This window comes from Buteo buteo, chromosome 7 (genome assembly GCF_964188355.1).
Source record: "Buteo buteo chromosome 7, bButBut1.hap1.1, whole genome shotgun sequence".
Lineage (NCBI taxonomy): Eukaryota > Metazoa > Chordata > Aves > Accipitriformes > Accipitridae > Buteo > Buteo buteo.
In genome coordinates, this window is record NC_134177.1 from 46,990,674 (window position 1) to 47,010,742 (window position 20,069).

The following is a 20,069-nucleotide window of genomic DNA, read 5'->3' on the forward strand; positions in this document are numbered from 1 at the left end:
CTCCTTTTTCTCGCTGCTGAGGACCTGCTGCCCACTCGTCCTCTGCCCGGGCAGCGACGCTCACAGCCGCCTTCAGCACCTCACAGCGAGGTCCCACCTGGTCCGTGGCACGTTCCCGGTGCCATCGGTGTCTCCCAGAGTTGTCCCCGCTCTGTCTGTGCTCAGCAGAGCCCCACGGCTGCCGCCGGCACCCCGGGTTCGGAGGGACTGTTCGCTTCTCATGTCCCTGCCCTCCGAGATGTGTTGATCTATAGGGGAATGGTTTAAGAAAATGGCACTGTTCTCCCTCTGCCCTTCCTCCAGTTTCCCTCTCTCTGAGGTATTTTATGCCCGTTCCAAGACTGTGCTGCGTGACTGTGATCGGGCTGTGGGAGCTGATGACCAAATTGGCAATTTTGTAATGATTTTGGCTGTGTGGTGCTGGCGCAGAGGGTTGCTCTGCCTTCCTCTCCTGGTGCCGTGGTTGCTATAGGGGCTGGGGCTGGGCAGCTGGGAGCCCCAGGGGCTTTGGGACGAGCACTTGTGCCGGTGGGCTTGGAGCTGCTAGAAACCTGCTGGGGGAAATGCTGAGTACCCGAGAGGGTTGTGGGAGGGCAGCGAACTTGTCGAGGGTTTCGGCAAAGTCTCCTGGGAATAGAACCACGCACCTTACTGAAGCCAAGTGTTTTGTCTCAGCTGGATTTTTTTTTTTTCTTTACATAAAAATGGGAAGGAAGCACTCCGATGAACTTCTGTAAAAATAAGTTTTGTGAAATGTGGGCTCGTTCTGTGGCAGAGAGAAATCGCAGCTATTGGGCAGCTTTGCTCCGCAGCTGCTGTTGGGAGCAGTGGCTCTGGGGCCCCGATCACACCAGGCGCATCCCGGGAGCTGCTGCTGTTGACAGCTTCTGGCTGTGACGGAGCGGAGCTGTTACCCCAAACCCCTTGCAGGGGCATTCAGGGCCGTCTGGGCTTTGCTCAGTTGTTTTCCTTCTGCGCTTTGGCAGTTGCAGGGAAAAGATAACCACGAGCCGAAGAGTCATGCAGGAAAATGCGGTCTGCTGGCTGTTAGGGGGCTGTGCCGCCGTCATGGTCTGGGGCTGGCAGGAAGCAGGGTGCGCGCTTTCCTTTAAATATCAGCATCGGGGTCTGCACAGTGAGGAAGACAGGCTAGGGGGTACGGGGGGGAGCTCCCAAGCAGGGTTGGTGCACGACTCCCTGGGGAAGACCCCGCATCTCGCAGTCATGCGTCGCCTGGAGAGCACCATGCGCGGCCGGGAAAACGCTTCTCCGGGTGTTTACGGGAAAGGAAGGGACCTGCGGCAGCCCCGTACCTGCATCTGCATCTTCTCACGGCTGCGACCGACACACCCTTCCTGTGGGGACCGCGCGTGGGGCGGCCGGGCACACCCAGCCACCGCTGTCGGTAGCTGCAGTCGCTATTTCCAGCCCTCCGCGGGAGTGTAAATCGTTTGGGGTTTGGTTTTTTTAATGTCTACTGGCCATATCTGCCAGCAGCGAGGTCCCGGGAGGAGTGTGCTTGTCCTGGGGCGGCAGACGTGGTTCTGCTGCCCTTGGAGGTAGGGATGCCCATCGCGGGCGATGCAAAGCCGTGGCGTTTGCAGCCCGGGAGCTGCCCCCCAGCCCTGCCTGCCCCCCCTTCCCGGCTCTCTGGGACCCCAGTGAGGGATGCAGGTGCCAGCCTCGTCCCCTCTCCTCCCAGGCCGTGGGCACCCAGCTGGCGTCGGCCGCTCCTTTCCCCCGGGCGCCGCTTTTGGCGGCAGCGGGGGGGAGACACCCCCTTTGCTGGTGCTGCCAGGTCTCGGGGAGCCCCAGGGCCGTGCTGGGGTGCACAGGGAGGAGTCTGGACCGGGGCATGCGGTGTTTCACTTCACCCCACCTCGGGAGAGGGCGCAGGGCAGGGCCTGACGAAGCGGCTCTTGTAACTTAGTCATATTGCAACTGCGGTTTCTCCAGCGAAGGGTTTTGTTTCTCACGTGTTTCTTTTTTTTTTTGTCACTTTTTTTTTTTCCTCTCCAAGAGGCCAAATAACAGCAACTGATTTTTCTTCCTGCCGTTTCGGATAAAGCTGCTCGGTGCAGCTCCCCACTCCGGCGCGGGTCCTGCAGAAGCTGCCCCAGCCACCCGCTGTCCCCATGGCTCATTTGCACCTGCCACCGAGTTTGGCAACAGCTATTTACACCAACACGCTTTAATGTTCAACTCGATTTAATGATCGACAAGGTCTGCGGACAGGCTTGTTAAGTATTAAGTGACAATAGCGAGTGCCCTGGGTCTATTTTTAGGAGCAATAGCGTGCCGGCTCTCCAGGAGCGGACGTTCGGGGAAATGCCTGGAATGAAGCTCCCGTGGCCGTGGGGTTTTGTGAGTGCAATGTCAGTCTGAGCAAGAGAGGGACCCCGGGAAGGGTCGTGGTGCGTGCAGGCAGGGTGGGCTGGGGTGTGCAGGGTGGCTTTGCCCTCGCCCGTGGGGAGCGGGGACACCCCACGCGGGGTTCCTGACGTGTCTGCCCCGGTGCCGGCTCAGCCTGTGGCGTGGCGTGCCGGGGATCCGGTCCCGCTGCGTCACCTGCGGGTGCAGCCTCCTTGTGATGGAGAAGTTCAGCCTGGGAGCGGAGGGTGGTAAAGCTGCGAGTAGAGGGGAAACTGCATTTCTGCAGCCTTGCCCTGTCCTCTGTGATTGCAGTGCAAAACAAGTGGGGTTTGGGGTTTGTTTTGGTGTGTGGGTTTTTGATTGTTTCTTTTTTTTTTGGTGGTTTTTTTTTGGTTTGGGGTTTTTTTTGAGATGTGGAATTAATTTCATGCGGCAGATAACAGAGCATTTGCAATGACTGCCAAAAGACATAATTTTGCATTTTGAGACATTACTATGATTTGCATTAATTAATATTAATGTGACTTTAACCACAATGATTCTGTGGAGATAGGCACTTATTAACGGTGCCAAATAAATAAGTGAAGCAACTGGGCCTACCGGCCCCGTGCGAGCTCTCCGGGGCTGGGAGCGATGGGGCCGCTCTGCGTTCCATCTGCCCAGGGCTCTCGGTGTGTGCACGGGTACTCGCAGCGGCTGCGGGCGGGTAAGGGGGTAAGTAAAGGGTAAGTCGGCGGCTGGTGCCCAGGTGGGGATGGCACAGCCCTGCAGGGATGAGCCTGAGCTCACGCAGCGAGGCAGCGACCAGCCAGGTATGAAAATCCTGCACCCTGCTGTATCCTTGTTCCTTCCCCTGGAAGGCGGCAGGGTCGAGTTTGTGGGGTTTGGCGTGATCTTCCCAGTACGTCGGGTCTGTCATCTTTAAATATGTGTTTTGTGGGAGATGTGAGCCAGTGCTTCGGAGAGAGCTGAGACATGGATAATGCCCTCTGGTGCACAGTTCATCTCTGGCATTTTGGATGAGGAGGCAACAGTTCTCCACTGGTCACCACCAGGAAGTCACTGGGGGGATTTTGTTTTACTTGCTGCCAGGCTTCACTTTGGGTTAAATGTTGGTTGATTTTATTTTCTGGTCAAGTCTTTCTGTGGTGATCATCGCGTCAGCCAGACCGATGGCACCTCCGAAGGAGATGCTGGGGCCGGGTTTGCCGGCAGCCCCCGTACCCGAGTCGGGAGGAGGGACAGCCCTCCCTCCTGCGCCCGCAATAACGCGCTCCTCTGCTTTCTCCCCAGGATCGACAAGACGATGCTCGCCAGCCTGAAGATCAAGTGAGTACCCGCACTCTTCTCTCTTGTGTAAAGCGATTTCCCTGTGAGATGCGCGGTGCGGAGAGACGGCTTTGTGCATGAAGGATGCTTTCTTGTTAGCTGGGCTGTCTTCCAGGGTCCAGCTCTGTGCAGGGGTAGACCAGCCGTTATCTACCCGTTCCTGGAGATGTGTTTGTGCTTGTCATACAGCTTGTTCTCCTGTCAAGTCCAAGGTGGTTCAGGCACTGAGCGTTTATAATAAACGCAGTGACACAGTCGTGGTATGATCAGTGGGTTAAGGCATGCATGGTGCAATTCAGGGGGCACCAGCTCTGCCTTGGGAGGGATGGGGGTGGGAATCAGCAGGACGGGCTGCCACCAAGCTTCTGGTTTGTAAATTCAGTAGAGTCTGGAGGTTTTTTTAATTTTGTTTTTGCCTCTTGCAGTCTGGAAAGGGGGTGGGTGTCTGTGGGATAGTGGGTGCCTGTGCTTGTTACCCAGCTCCAGCTCCCCTGCTGCTGGGGGGGCTCTGGGAGTTGCTCTGGGAGGGGCGAAGGTGCTCTTGGGGCCCAGGAGGGTCTGTGAGCTGGTGGTGTTGCTTGGTGGGTCCATCTCGGGTTTGCCACGGACTTGGTGAAAGCTGACAGTGTGGGCTGCATGACCTCTGGCAAGGCGGCCGCTGGGCCAGATCCTGCTCTGTAATGGAGTGAGGTGTGCGGGATCACCACCCCTGCTGGAAAATGCCATCAGCTGGATGGGGAAGAGCAAGTGAGAAAGGACTGGGAATGGTGGTACCGATGCTCTCTGTCCTCCCAGCACTCGCAGCTGTCTGGGACCTGCCGCCCGTCCCCACCGGGCCTTGTCCTCCCGGCTGTGCGACGGGGGGGCCGATCCTTCCCTCCCACCGTGGCGCATCCTCCCCTCTCCCCAGTTTCTGGATAAGCTCCCCAAGTTGGGGGTTTTCCATTGCAAGCGCATGCTCGGCTCCGGCACTATCAGTGTAACTGTGTGCTAATATAGAAATATTCTGGCCAAGCCTCCCTTGAGCTCGGGGTAATGTGTATGGGTAACGGCTCATGTGGTTTCCCTCTATAATCATTACTTGTGCAAATTATTCATTAATGGAAAAGTGTACAGAAAGCCTTGGGGGAACCTGCTGCCTGAATGAGCCTGCAAATGCCCATTGTAAATAGCACAACAGAGACGCTGTTGCTACGCTCATTGCTCAGGTTTTTGCTGAACTAATGAGAAGTTTAAATCAATGTTTACCGCTTTTAGGAGTGGAGGGAAATCTCAGTAGACTTGCCTTTTCCCATGGAGCTGAGAAGGATTTAGCTGCTCCTCGTATGCCGCCATACACTGTGCCCTGATTTTTTTTTTTCCAGGGCCTGTGCAGCAAATTTGCTGCAGAAGTACCATTTAACCCCCTTTCCCCACCATGCCGGGCAATTAGTGCCGTGCTTGGAGTGCTGTGCCAGTGCCGTGGGGCATGCTGCCATGCTCCTGCTCGGGCAGGGGTGAGGGTCTGTGGCCACGTTTCTCCCGCCCTCCCTCCTGCCCCGGCTGGAGGAAGGGGTTTGCTCAGGGCATTTGGTGAGCATCCACTGGAGTTGTTTTATCCCAGCTACTTGCAGCTAATGCTTTCCACAGCTTCATAGCGCTTCTGGTTTGTGGACAGATTGCTTCATTAAATGGTCCTGTAATTGGGGCTCAGCCAGAGCCACATTAGGTATTTGTAAAAGCTTTCAAAAATAAAAAAATAGTTTTGGTTTTCTAACGCCCTCTTATTATTGCTGCAGCCTTCTGGCTAAGATACCAGGCGTAGGCAATTTTCTTTCAGTGTGTAACTTGTTAACAAAAAGACAAGCTGCTTTCTGCACGCCAAGGAGCACTTCACAAAGCCTCGTGCGTGCTGCAAACATCAATATTGACTTGCAGAAACCTGGCAGGGAAGGAATAGCGAGCGCGTGGTGGTGGATGTGGCCCCGAGAGGGGGTCCCCGTGCGGCCGGGGGGCTGCAGGACCCCCCGTCTGAGCCGGCCCCTCCTGCCCGGGGCGAGGGCTGTTTGCTGGGGCAGCATCGAGCCCCTCCGTCCCAGGGGAGCGGGGGGCTGCGGGTCCCAGCGGGCTCTCGGGGGGCGAGAGCGAAGTCGGTATTTGGCGAGACCGAACCGGGCAGCGGGAGGGCCCGAGCGAGACGCGGGGCTGCTCGCCTGCCTGCCGCCCTTGTTCGGCGGAATAAACTCGCACACGCAGGTGGCACTAGAGCATCAAAGCAGTTTTCCCTCTGTCTGTTTCTCCTTTTTCTTTTTTAATTTGGGTTTCATTAGTTCCTATGGCAACCATGAATATGTCTGAGGGACTCAGAACTGGAGAGAGTGAGTAGACGTTGCGGAGTGGGAGTGTCGAGGAGAGGTGATGGATGGAGAGCCCTGGCATTGCGGTCAGGGGCTCGGCTGGCCCCGTTTGGTGATGGGCACCGCGGGGAGGTACCGGGGCTGCGCTCAGGCGGGGAAGGCGCTGCGGAGGACCGAGCATCCCCGGAGCGGCTGCTGCTGAACGGCCACGTTCGCGCTCAGTCTCTGAAATGCCGAGGAAGCTCTGGTGAGTTTGGGACTGGCTCTGCCTCGGGGAGCTGCGCCCGTGCCCTGGCAGGGCAGAAAAGCCTGAAAGTGTCGGCTCTCCAGCGGGGAGCTTGTGCGCCCGGTCCCACTGCTTTGGGTTTAAACGTGAGGCTGGCAACGGGCCGTCCCTGGCTCTCAAAACCACTGTTCTGGGACAGGAGAGAGCTGAGTTGCTGGCTGCCACGGGGAGCCGTGGGTGGCTCTGGAGAGCTCGGGCACACTCCCACCTTGTGTGGCTGGGGGCTGCTCTTGGGCAGCCTTGCAAGGCACCCAAAGGCAGTGTATGGGGGATGGAGAGTTTGGGGGAGAGCTTGGAAATACTCTACTTGCTGGTTTTGGGGGGTGCATGTCCCCGGGGTGGCAGCAGGAGCTGGTGCTGCGGGGCTCGGGTGCCGCGAGAGGGGCCGGGGCTGCCGACAGCCGCTGGGACGGGGGCCAGCCCCAGGGTGCTGTGAGACGGAGACTGAGGAACTTGTGCAGTAAATGGGATTTGGCATGTGTGGACCCAGGATTTTGGCATGGACCAATTGCATTGTGATCCCTGTTTTTCTGCTAAGTTTTTTTTTTATTTCTTACCAGCTTCATGGGAAAACACTGGGGGCAGCTGAACCCCCCAGGCTGGCAAAAGGGGCATCACGTCCAGAAGGAGCCCTCCAGACCTTGGCTTGGTGCTGGTGTTTTCCTGGGTCGCATCAGGTCTCTGCAGAAAGCTAGCAGTGTCACTGGGATGGTGGGATGCTCGTGTGGTGCCCTTAGTGCTCCTTGGGGCACAGCTTCATGCAGGGCTTGTAAAATGTGGTGGAGTTTGAGGTCAGGTTGTGCTGCCGGGGAAGGGAAGAGCTGACCCGGACGGCAGCTAAACCCACTTCCCGAGTGGGGAGGTCACCCTGGAGGAAAACATCAGCCTATCGAAGGATCTTTGCATATCAGAAATCAACCCCAGCCAGATGAGTCTGCCTAATGAGTGTGTTTGCTTCTCAGAACTGCCCTGCACTAACCCCAGGCAGCACAGCAAGTGCAGGGGTCCCGAGGGGCCAGGCAGGGACCCCCGAGCCCCCTCTGCTTTGGGACATCCTTGTATTGGGGATGCTGGAGGTGGCAAGGTGTGATGGGGACAAACCCGTGGGGACCTTCCTCTGATGGGGATGAACTTGTGGGGACCTTCCTCCTCCATCCATCCAGACTTCTCGGGAATGCACTGGTCGGGTGATGTCCCGCGCGGGAGGTTAGCCAGCCCTTTGCCTGCTGGTGGCCCCTCAGCCCTCTGCGCACTGGTTATTTTCTCTTTGCTATCACCAGTGGGAAGTACTGAGAAACCACAGAGTATTTAAAAAAAAAAAAAAATCAATAAAAAAAGTCCCTTCTTCAGGCAAAGAGTCACCTCTTGCTTTAGCCTTATAAAGCAAAAATAGCAATGAAATAATATCTCTGTGGAACAGGAGGGCCTTGTACACCAATTACCGAGAGTCAGTGTGTGTACAGCTAAAATTCACATGAAAGAGCATGTGATGCTCATCTGGTGATGGGAACAGTGGTGGAAAATAAAGGTGGAAAGAGAAGAGATGAAAGATTTACTTGACCTTCGTAAAACGAGCTGTGTCCAGGCTTGAGGCTCTTTAATATTTGATGGGCCAGAGCTGAGTTAATGGGAAGATGTGGGAATGATTTAGCTTCTTGGCTGTAGCTGCACTGACTATTGCAGTAATCTCGGAGGTTTGTGCTTAGGTCTTGTGAGGACAAGGTCTGGAGAGCAGATTGTGTCTAAGTAAATTCCTTAGACTTTATTACCACCTTTTAAAATGGATAATTGCATGCAAATGTATGTTTTGCAATTATACTTTAGCTGCAGTAGCATATGTGTTACACTGCAAAAAAATCCCCCCAAAACGCTATCAAAACTACTGCTAAGCAGCCGTCTGCAGCGAACAGGGGAGGCGGGCAGGCCTCCTATTTCACTTGATTTGTAACTGCTTATGTCCAAGGCTGCAGGGTGAGACCTCCTGCAGCCACCCCCTCCCAGCCGGTGTGCTGGGGAGGCAGGTATTTGGGCTCTGGTGCAGAAATGCAAGAGAAGAATATGGGGGGGGTGGGGTGGGGTGTCTCAAGGATGCCCTGGGACTTGGAGCAAACTTTAAGATCAGTTAAAATCAGTGTTGGGGCTGAAGGGGCAAAACGAGGTATGGGCCGGTCCAGGCTCCCGGCCGAGTGCTGGGCAGAGTCTCTAAATGGGTCTGTGTGCAGATGAGCGTTAATTGGGTCCCCAGCTGAGGCGAAGGTTGTTTAATACCCATTGCCCTGCCGGCTTGGATGTTCTTCACCCTGGAGTGGTGCCTCTCCCTTTCTGATGTTGTTGTTGTCAGTTATATTAATTTTTGCTGATGTGCATGTGGCTTGTCTAATCACAGCAAATTCTTCTGAGCTTTTCCTAAGCCATCCTTCTCGGTCCCCTGACTCTAATCTCACCCTGATTTTTTGTAAAGTTTTGCTGGAAACTTAAACCGTCCGTGATGGGTCACGAAGCAGCAGTCCCCTCGCAGGTGTCGGGTGGGTTCTCGCAGGATTTCCCCTGTGCTCGTGCAGCAGCAAGGGGCGAGGAGGCAAAGCATGCCCTGAAATGGTACAGTCCCCTCAAAACGATGTTGTAAACCCGGTTTTACCTTGTTTAACGTTTCCCCAGCGAAGCCGCTGCTCTGCCTCCTCTCCCGGGAGATTCCTGTCACACCGTGGCTGTGCAGGGCCGTGGCAGCTTGGAGGCACATGGCTGGACACGGCATCCCGGGCAAAGCGAGTCCTTGTGTCGGCGGCAGGTCTCGTGCCCAGGTCCCTGCTGGGACAAAGCCCCTCACGAGTGCCAGGGAGGCTGCAGGCGGGCGGCCAGGAACGGTGACAGGTCCCTGTTGCTGCCGCGGGCGCTGGCTGCCACTGTCCCCGCTCGCCGTCTGCCGCCTCCGAGCCGCCTCCTGCGCGCTTGGGCCAGCCCTCGCCAAGGCCGGGGGATTGGAGGGCTGCACCGATAAATGTCAGTGCTATCCTCACGCAGACCCGAGGTGACAGCTCTGCCGGGCGGGAGACTGGCTGGTGGGGGGAAGGCGAAGCACCTGCCCCCCCCGGGGCTCCCGGTGCATATGGCTGGTGGGTGGCTGGAGCTGCCGTGGGCTTTGGCTGTGCCGGATCCAGATTCGAGTCCTTCACTGATTCAGTGATGTTCTGGCGGTTTGCTTTTTGTTTGTGTTTGGGTTTTTTTGGTGTGGTTGTTTTGGTTTTTGTTGGTTTTGTTTTTGGTTTGTTTGTTTTTTGGTTGTGTTTTTTTGTTGTTTTTTGTTTGGTTTTTTTTGTTTGTTTGGTTTTTTTGGTTGGTTTGTTTGTTTAGAAAAAAGCAGCCCCACTGACCAGGTTCCTGCTTGTATCCAGACCCAGGTGGTACGATTCGACCCTTCTCTTCTGGGAGGAGGAGATGGACGTGTGTGAAAGCATTTCCAAGCCCTCCTTTACTTGCAGCGCGGACGCAAACAAGCGGGGAGCGGTGGCGGGTCGCTGCCCTGCGGGACCAGCCCGGGCTCTTTCGGAGGCTCTTTCCCAGCCCTGCTGGGGCTGTCGAGGCCGGGGGTCCTGCCCGCCCCCCCCCGCCCCGGTCCCCGACGGTGCTTCCCCGGCTGAAGGCTCTTCCCAGGCGTGCCAGCAGTGGGCATACGAGCGCTCGGCTTTTCCCTGCTGCCGGTTCCCGAGGGGAGCCCGGGCATCGGGACTTGGGGTCCCGCTGCTGCCTGGCCGTGCAGGGGCGACCCCCCCCTCCGGCCCCGTTCGAGGGGGTTTCTGCCTTTTAGCGACCAGGCTGCTGCGGGTCCCGTCACCCGGTTCCGGCCGCCAGTCGCTGTGCGGTGGTCGTCCCTGCGGACCCCGGTGGGAGCGATGGGCGGGGGGCTGCAGGGGACGGGGCAGCGCTCGGTGCCCCGGAGGGGAGCGGGACCGGGCGCTGGCTTCGCCTCTGCTCCTGCCGGGGGGGTCCTGCCCAGCGCTGCGCCCCGGGGACCCTCGCAGGGGTGAGCTGTGCTGCCGGCCCCCGCGTCCCAGCACCCACGGGGGGCCTGTGCCTCCCCGGGCTGGGGCTCCTCAGCGCAGCACGGGGAAACAAGGGTGGGAGTCGGTGACTGAAAAGGAGGAACGTACACCCCGCGAAAGCGGGGTGAAAGTAGGGCAGCGCGTCTGGGGGCCGGAGTGAATCATCAGCCAGCTCTCGCTGCTGCTGCTTTATTTGCTTTTTATGCAAAGAAGTGAGTCAGACGCGTTTTCGTTGCCAGTTTAGGGTCCGGTGGCCTGTGGATGAGCAGGTCAGCACCCTGCCGTCGCCCAGCCGCGGCTGCTGGGGGGCCCGGTGCCTGGCAGCGGTGCCCAGGGTGGGCGCAGGGCTGCTCACCGGGGCCCTGGCTGGAGCTTGGCTGCGGTGCTGGCACCTCAGTCACCACGGAACCGGGCTGAGCGGGTCCCGCTGCCTCGGGAAGGTCCCGTCCCAGCCCCAGCCACTTCTGTGAAATCTGGGCTTTGCCCTCGCGGCAGCACTGGCTGCTGGGCTGAGATAGGGACGGTCCCGTCCCGCGCGGGCACTGTGCTGGGGCTTGGCCCTGCTCTGCCCAGGGATGGCGTTGGGGTGCAGAGATACCCCTCATGGCCCCAAAATGCCCTTTGCTGCTGCCGGAGCCATGTGCTCGTTGGGGCTGTGAGTAGGTGCTGCTGATGGGCAGCGCTGCCCTTCTGCCTGGGCGCTTGGGATGGCCACAGTAGGTGATGCTGGGAGTTAGACCTGATGTCCCTAGGACAGAAATGGATTCTGGGGGTTTCTTTTGCCTTAGTGGTGTTTTTTTGGTATCTCTCTTTTGTGACTAAAGACAAACCCAAGCAGGGCGAGTGAGTCTGCCTCTCCTCCTTGCTCTCCAGCATGCTTGGAGATGAAGGGAAAGGGCTTCTGCCCATGGAGGGCTGGCACAACACCAGGGTTTGGACATTGCAGCTCGGTTGGGGGCAGCAGCTGGTGGAGCTCAAACAGCATGGCATCCCACCAACACCATGTTCAAGTGTAGAACCAACCCCAAAAATTGTATCTATTTTCTAGAGGGGAAGAACAACCTGGGAGATGGGAGTCTTAATAATATGTTACTTTCTTTATGGACAGAAATTACTTTCAGTGGGTACCAGAGCTGCTGTTTTTGTTGAGGCACCATGTGATTTTAGGAAGAAACATCACAAAGGATCTGAGGAGCCTTGGCAAGGTCTGGTTGAGCAGAGACACAGCTCATTGCCCCAGCAGTGAGGATGGGGCAGGGCCCCAGGAGCCACCCTGGGGCTGGGGGCACTGACCCTCCGTGTTGCAGAGGGGAGTGTTTGGAGCCCCAGGGCTGTCACTGCTGCTTGGTACCTGCTGCGTCAGCCGGAACGGGCAGCAGTGCAGCACCAGCCTCAGGCAGCCACTGGCACGTGGGCACTAGTGGAGAATGACAAGCTGGGGGGTCAGTCTTTGCTCATCAGCTCCCAGTGGTGCTGGGGTGGGTGCTGGACCGAGGGTCCCCTGTGAGCAGCATCGCACAGCCGGTCACTGTGTGTTGTGTTGCAAAAGACCTTTGCATGGGTTGTACAGCCGTGGTCAGGAGGTGATGAACAAGGACACGCTGGAGACACTGGCCAGAGGAGGGGTGGTCAGGGATCGGCGGGGAATGGGGTGCAGCCCAGTTGGGGGTGCTTGCCCCAGGAGGTGAGCAGCAGCAGGGGCATAGTCAGTCCTGCCTCAGCCAGCCCCAGGGCTGGCTGGGGATTTACAAAATCTAGCCAGTCCCAACGTCTCCCCACTATCTCCAGTGAGCAGGCGGGAGTGCTTCCCTCTTCGCAGAAGGGCGGTTATCGGCCCGGCTGCCCCTGGAGACACCCAGCCCCGTGCCCGCGCAGCATCCTTGCAGCACATTTCAAAGCCTGCCTGGGATGGAGGAACCTTTCCCAGGAGGAGGAAGGTGCTGTCAGCTTTGAGAACGCGGGGTGTTTCAGCCATTTAATCTGGTAAGATTTATCTCTCTAAAATTTTGGGGGGGGAGGGTACTGGCACAGCTCCACTGATGCTCCCGCCCTGGGAGACTACTCTTGGTATTTGGCTAGGTGCTTTCCTCTCAGTAGCTTGCTGTAGATACTTGGGTTTATTTGGGGGCTTATTACTGCAGAAACCCCAGATACAGCGTGGAGGCAGTGGGCTGGGATCCGGTGATGCAAACGCTGCTTCCCGGTGACGTTGGAGGTAGCGCAGCGGCGCGTTATGCTTGTGTGTGCTACCCAGTCCCATATGTTAAAATGTTGTTGTTGCTGTCAAAACAGCATTCACATATTTAAAGCTAGATTATCCACAATTACATCTGCCCAGAGGACTTAGCAACCCCACGTGGGTCTATTTTTAGCTCTGTTTCAGGACTAATAAACTGTGCTGGTTTATATATCTTTCCTCCTGCCATATTTATAGCCTGTCAAAATAGGAGCTGTTTGCAGACAATTGAAAGGCGGCTGCTCGAAAGAATAACAGCCTTCTAAAAGCAAATATTGTTGTGACAGGGGGAGGGAGCCTTAATGGCTGGAGGGATAGAGACACCATCTGCCTGCGGGTACATGCTCCCAAATATCCGGGTGTGCAGGAGGACAGGGTTGTGTGTGGGAGCCGAGGGGCTCAACCGGGGCAGGGTCCCTGGCTGCTGGCGAGTGCCGGAGGTTCAGAGGGGCTCTTACCCTGCTCGGCATGCCCGCCGGCCTCCCCTTGGCCATGGCTGCGTGTCCGCTTGCCGCTGGTGTGGGTGGGATTTGGGGAGCGCAATCAGCCTCGGCTCTGCTGAGCTGAGGAGCCCCGAGCAGGGCAGGGAGCGCTGGAGCAGGAGCGCAGGCGCTGTGCCAAAGCCTGTGGTTTGTTCCTGATGATAATTTTGTTAATTACTGTACCGCTCCCACCGGCTGTCGCTTTTCCTTCTAGTCGGCAGGGTCCTGGCTTCCCAATGGCAACCGGCGCCGGCGAGCGCCGCGGTGCAGCAGGGACGGGCTGGCCCTGTGCCTGGTGCACGGGAGCTGCCTGGCAGCACTCTTGTGCCGCGGGAAGGTTTGGTGCCAGACGGTGCCGGCAGGGCCTGTGGCCCCTCTCTGGAAACGGCCCTCTCCATCGCCGGTGTTTTATTTCTAGTGGGGCTCGTGATGCTGTTTTCATGCTTCCTTAGCAAATACCAGTGTCAGCGTTGGACCCATACAATAGCTGAGGACCTCACATCTTCCAAAGCCTGTTGTAAAACCCTGGCTCGTCTCAGACTCCCACCCAGAAGAGATGTGTAGAGGCTTGACAGGTACTTGAATAGGTCAGAGCTACATTATGAAGTCTCTGTGAAGACTCAAAGGTCAGTCCTTTCAGACGCCGTCCTGCCTTGTTCCTCTCAAATGTTACCAGTGTCGTGCCAGGGACTGCGACAGCTCCTTCCTCCTACAAGCAATTTGGTGTTAATCCTCTCCAGTTTGGAACGCAGAACTCGATGTTCACGTAGGGGTGATAAGCAGCTGTCCTGGCTGCACTGGGGGCTTGGAAGAAGGGCAGGTTTTCCATCAGGTCTTCGCTGGAGCTCCAAAAACCCAGTGTGACTGTGTTGGCAGAGTGATTCACTCTTTGCTTGCGTGTTAAGCTTGAGGACAGGGAGGTGTGCTGGCAGGCAGGGGAATGAGAACATGATGGTAAGAGTACAGGATCAGACCGGGGTCTGTGTCTGCTCCGTGAGAAAGTGCTCAGGGAAAGACTGACAAATGGGACAAGTAAGTTGCGTCCTTTCATCTGAGGTGCCAGTCCCCTCACGGGCTCTCTGCAGCCTGGGCTGGTAGGAGAGTTTTCCTTTCGACTGTGTTTGTACCATTGCCCACGACTGCTGCTGCTGCAGCAGCTGCTGGCTCTGTGTATGAAAGATGCTGCCTTGACCAGGGCACTCCCGTGCTGCTGCAGGCACGTCTCCTACTAGAGAGAGCAAGCAGCCATCCAGAGACCCTATAGCAATATGGGCAGCGTGCACGTGGAGCCGGTATGGAGCAGGTATCCCTCTCTCCAGCCTCCCTCGCGTGCGGGTGTGGGTACCAGCTGCCAGCGAGAGCTCCTGCCCACGGGCCTTGGACGCCCCCCTGCTTCCCAAAGCCCTGGCATGCTTGATCCAGGTCTCTTGTTCCTGATCATTGATGAGGTTGCACAGTGCGAGGTGATTTAACGAGGAAGATGGCAGGTTTCCAGCTAACAACTGCATCATTTTCTATCTTTTTGATCTGGAACAAGAGGCAAGAAAAAAGCCATAGAGCAATAGAAACCCATTTCTGAATGTGATTGACTTCAGCACATTCCCTATTGTACGGATGTGTCACTGAGATAATACCTGTGTTTTAGCTCCACAAATTATATGTCTTTTAACGCTCTCACATCAAACAAGGTGTCTGAGGGAGACGGGTAATCGAGATGGCGGCATCTCCTGGGGGAGCTGCCGAGGGCTGGGGAGCTGCTGCTCTGGCTGCTGCCCTCCACGGCACCGGGACACGTTCCTGCACGAACCGATGACCACCCCTCGCAGCTCACCACCGGTGAGCGCAGCGAAGCAGGGCACTGATCTCCCCCTGGGGGTTCTGGAGGTGGAAACTGCTTCTCCCTACGTGGCACCCATCTGTGGTGCTGCCTGGGTGCTGGTGCTGTTCCCACGGGGCAGGGGAGCTCATCGCAGCACGGATTCATGCAGGGGCAGCTACAATCCCTCCCTGTCACCAAAACACCCCAGCATCGAGGGAAGTCAAGACCCAGGGACAGTACGAGGTTTTTCCAGGGCTCCTGCGGACACCTGCGGCAGTGCCAGGCTGGTCATCCTTGCAGGCTGCCATCTCCCCATCACATCTTCAGATTAAGTCACCCCTCCTGATGCGGGGGCTGCCGCTGCGGTGGTGGGGGGCTCGAGAGAGAGCATGACGGCAGTGCCGCTGCCTTGTCAAGCGGAATTAGAGAGGCCTGGGTGCGCACTCTACTTGGCTGGGCCTCCTCTTTTACATAATGCGATTAGCGCTTCTCTGGAGCAACCCCTCCCCAGCCAGCTGAATATTCAGCATTACCACGAGGATCTGCATTTGCAGCCACCAGCTCTTCTGCTCGCTCTGTCCAGGCGCGGACCCGCTCCCAGCCTGCGCCAGCCACAGCTGCAGCCACCCGCGCCGGACCCCTGCACCACGGCACCGGCGTGCCCAGCAGTGCCGGGGGCTGCCACGGCCCCTGGGGCCAAGTTAAGCAAAACCTGTGCCTGGGTTTTAGGCCGTGTAGCGTGGGACCGGTGGCACGGTGCTGCATCCGACGCCGTCACTGGATGCTTTGGGATGTTTAGTCTGAGACTGGCTCTCATAGGGATGGGGCTGAAGTGGTGGCTTCCTGCAGCGGCTGCGCTCAGGGACGTGGAGCAGCATCGCCTGTTGCTGCAGGAGGAGCAGCGCTGGCCGGCCCCGCGCCTCTCCCGGCGTTCCCCTGCCCGTGGCTAATAAGAGCCCTCTCAGGGTGGAGGGCAGCTCTCCCCGAAACGCTGGGCTCCAGTGAGCAGTCCCTGGAAGGCTGACCCTTCTGCCCGAGCCCACCTCGCTCCTCCTGCTCTCTGTCTGGGATCTCCCCCCTGCTCCCGCATCCCTCGCAGCATCCTCAGGAAGGGGCATCGCTTGGCTGTGTTTAAAGCTTGGGCCTAATCCTGAGCTTCCCAGCTGGATGTAGATGGCAATTGATTGGAATAACAGTGCCAGGGTTGGTCTTTGTTCTACACGGGGAGCTGGGGAAGGACCAAGGGCTAAGGAGGGTGCTGGTGGTGCTGGAAGCGTCGGGCATGCGGCTGATGTTAGTTTGCTGTGCATCCTGAATCTGGCTTTATTAGTGATGTTAATGATAAATGATGGCATTTAGTTCACTGATTTGCTAGTAAAATTCAAAGGATCTGCTCATGCCGTAAAGACTTATTTCCTCTGCTGATTTGATCTAATTTAATTCAATGCTGAAATCTTGGAGCTCATCTCTTCAGAAAGCCTGTGTTCACAGGGAAAAATACCCCAAATTATCAAGAATACAATTTCCATATAATTGTGCTGCTGTCATAGGCGTGACTACCTTGTACTGTGTTTAACCATCAGAAATAATACAGTCACTCAAGGGAGCAAACCGGGCAGGGGCTGAGGCTGCACCCGAGCCCCGGGGCTCCCTGCCCGCCCATGGCAGCAGCGTGACGCACGCCTGCCTTCTCCTCTCTGCCCCCGATTTGCTGCCCGGCCTTCGGCAGCTCACTTCATCTCCCCGTGCTACCGTTTTCCAGTCTGCAAAACGGCTTTGGTTTATAGCGGTGCTTGCTGGCCCCGCAATGTGCCAAGGAGCCAGGGCCAGCGCTGCTCTGCTCACTGGCACCGAAGGGCGGGCTCAGCACCAAAACGCGACTCTTGTTTTGAAGTCCCAGATGTGTGTGATGGGAGAGTGCTCTCTAAGAGCTTCTTATCAAAGCTGTGTCTCTCTGGAGGCTGCTGAAGGAGGAATGGTTCCAAAAATAAAACCAAGAGAACCTATAGATGTATAGATGCATGTAGATAGATATCTGTAGTTCTTCTTGCATAAAGCAGATCCAGCTGCCTAAGCCACCTGGACTATCAGAGATGGTTTTATCCTGAACACAGACTAGAGAACTGGATGTTCCTGTCTGACCACAGAGAGTTTGATTGGGAAAGCATTGCTGTAGTAGCCCTGGAAGAAGAGCTTTGCCATCGTTTGCGTGGCCTGGCTCTGCTGGCAAGATTTGCTTTGCAAGTCACAATTATAATTTTGGTAATCTTCCTGGGCTGGATGAACCCTTACTGCCATGGACTGCTGCGGCTCCTCCAGCAGTGATGCCAGCTGCATGGGACTGATGAACCCCTGGAAAAGCGTAACCTGCGCCTTGGGTGGTGCTTCATCCTGAGCAGGGCTAATTATGCGGGAAGGGGCTGGGGGGGGCACTTCTCGTTAGGCTTTGCTGCCCTGGTCCCCAGGAGGGGGGACTGGTGCATCCCTGCCCTTGGAGGGAGCCGGGCTGCTGAGGGCTAAGGTTTGGGCCGGCTGGTCGGCTTTTCGGGCTCGTGGCCGGTGGGTGCGCGGTGCGTGCCTCGTGGTGCCCGTCCCACGGTCCAGCCCTGCCTGCTCGCTGCAGGGACTGGGGCCACCAGAAGAAATGAGTGAGCGGGTAATTTGCAGCTCATCTAATTAAAAGGCTGCGATTTTGAAGGCTGGTCAGGGAAGATGAGAAAGGATGTGGCACTGAACGAGAGTGGCTGCTCGCCACTGCCTGGGGACGAGTCCCTGGCCCCAGTACCAGCAGCTGCTGGATGAGGGGGGCCGAGGAATGGGTGCCCGTGGGTGTGGGGGGCACGGTGATGGAGGGGGGGGTGTTGCTGCCTGGTGCTGGTGGAGCAGACGCAGACAAGACCCGTGCTCTGCGGTGCAAATCCCAGCAGCTCTCGCGCTTGAGCAAATAGCCATTCGTTTGACCTCCTGCCAGCCCTGCTAAGTAGGCAAATATTTGCTGCCTCCTTCTCTTAGCTGCTGGATGGAAGGTGAAGGGAAAGGGTATCCTGCTATTGCAGAGCGGGCAGGTCTTGTGGGCCAGCCGTACCACCACTGGTGTTCTGGTACGGGTTGCCTTTCTAGGGTATGAATAGCCACGCTGTAACATCCACTTTCAGTCTTTTGTGCTCAAAGTTTAATTACACTGTGATAATACAAATTCTTTTTTTATCACTGTGCTAACGCAGAGTTATCTTAGTTTGTACTCTGCATGCTATTGCGATATACGGCAGCATCAAAGGGCTACTAGTAACACCACGTGCAGAAGTGTCCAGCTGGATTTCATGGCAAAACACCTCTCCCTTCCAGCCTGCTCCATGCTGGCCTCAGACCCTATCCCGTATACAGCCACACCTGATCCCTAGTTTCCCACCAGTTCTTATCTCAGTTTGAGTGCTCTAGCAAACAGCCCATTTCAGGTGTATTTTAAAGTCTGATTAACAACATGAACATAGCAGCAGTGACATGGTGCTTGGAATCATCTGTACACTCTGCAGCAGTTAACAATTTCATCGTGATGCTCTGGAGACCGTATGACCCTGAGCAGGGATGGCCCAGGGCGTGCAGGGAGGAGGTGCTGCCAACACCTTCCTTAGCTGCCGCTCCTGGACCCCTGCTCTGGTTACCCAGAAAAGGCTGCGTAACTTGCCAGGACTGGGATCTGTTTGCAAGCAGCAGCAGCAAACAGCTGATTGCACTGGGTAACGTTTGTGACGAGGGACTTGTCTTGCTCTTCTCTGGAGAGTACAGAGAGCAAACGGAGGATCTGGAAGGGCTGAGCCTCTTGGTTCCCAGAAGGGAGCAACTTGCACCCCCATGGCTTAATCAAGTGGCGTTTCCTGCCTCTCACTGAAGCTTAATTTGCTTCTTAGTTCTCCTCCGTGGGGCACGGGGTTGTGTGCGAGTCTGGGTGTCTGCCAGCATGGAAACATACTGTGCACAGCCGAGGAGCCGCCTCTGCAGCCCCTGCAGCCAGCCTGCCGCCGGCCGAGGTTTTGCGGGGGCTCTGCCGACTGATTTCTGCGCGGTTTTGGGGTGGGCAAGGAAGGACAGGGGGTGCCGCCGGTGTTCGCAGTGCCGGTTTCCGCACCAGTGGGATGAGACAGGGAGGCTGCTGAGCGCAGCGTGTGTGCGGGAACCACTGCTGGTATCCAGGCTCTGCCCCAGGAGCTCGCCTCCAGTGCTGGTGTCGCTGCCCGGTTTCATGCTGCGGCACCACAGTGGGAAAATTGTTCACGTTTCGCCCTGGAGGTGCTCATAAACCGGAGCAGTAAGGGCTGCAGCCTGCCCTTAGGACCACCTAGGCTGGCCAGAGCAGGTACCGAGGATTTTTGGGCTTCTGCCAGCAGCCTGGGTAAAGCCTGAGCCCACCCCGCGGCATGGGGACCCTTGCTGCCTGTCGCAACTGGGGCTGGAGGGTGCAGTGCGGGGTCAGGGCTTGCCCCGACGGTGGCCATGGGAGCTGTGGGCACGCAGGTGTCCCAGGCACCGGCCACGGCTCTGGAGACGATGTCCTCAGGAGGCTGGGAGTGAGGGGAGGGCACCTGGGGCTCAGTTCCCGCATGGGCCGGGAGCGGTGGTGGCGAGGGCAGGGGGGGCTGGCAGAGGGGGTATCTGTGTCTGCCCACCCTGGGGCACCAGGATCCTGCTGGGGGAAGCTGTGCCCCCTACCCTGTGGGGCCTGTGGACGAGGGGCATTCTCCCCAAGACCCTTTAGTCTCGCACGTGCTGATGAAGGCAGGGGAGCAGCCAGGCGCTGGGATGGCTGACAGCCAGGAACACGGTTCCCTGTAGGGAAGTGTGGATGCTGTGGTCCTTTGAGGGCTTGGCCCATTTGCTGTGGCTTTTTAAAATTTTTTTAAAAATTTTTTTTTAGTACCAATGCCTGCTCTGAGGTGCTGGGAGGTGCTTTCGGTGCTGCTGCCTGCTTCTCTTGCCCTGTTGCTGTGCAAACACAGCGAGGGGACGTCACGAGATGCAGCGAAAGCTGTGCCCCATCTGAAGGGAAAGGGTGGCTTGTGCAGAGGATGCAGCCAAAACGGGGTTAGGTCTGGGGCCTGCTAAGCCCCTAATTATTTTTAGATCATCTTTCGTGTTCGCTTTACATACTGAAGTCTCTTTTCTCTAAGCCT

At 57.2% G+C, this 20,069-nt stretch overlaps 1 protein-coding gene across 4 annotated transcripts in view; it reads left to right on the top strand.

Annotated features, from left to right (window-relative positions):
- The window catches only part of RAP1GAP2 (RAP1 GTPase activating protein 2), a 66,150-nt gene that overhangs the window by 629 nt on the left and 45,452 nt on the right, over positions 1–20,069 (top strand). For 3 of the 4 annotated variants that reach the window (XM_075033105.1, XM_075033106.1, XM_075033110.1), the window contains exon 2: positions 3,667–3,702. In XM_075033105.1, coding sequence (XP_074889206.1) covers positions 3,667–3,702 — 36 coding nt within the window. Of the gene's footprint in view, positions 1–3,666; positions 3,703–12,227; positions 12,348–20,069 lie in introns of those variants that run through there. The other variant, XM_075033111.1, reaches the window with a different exon arrangement.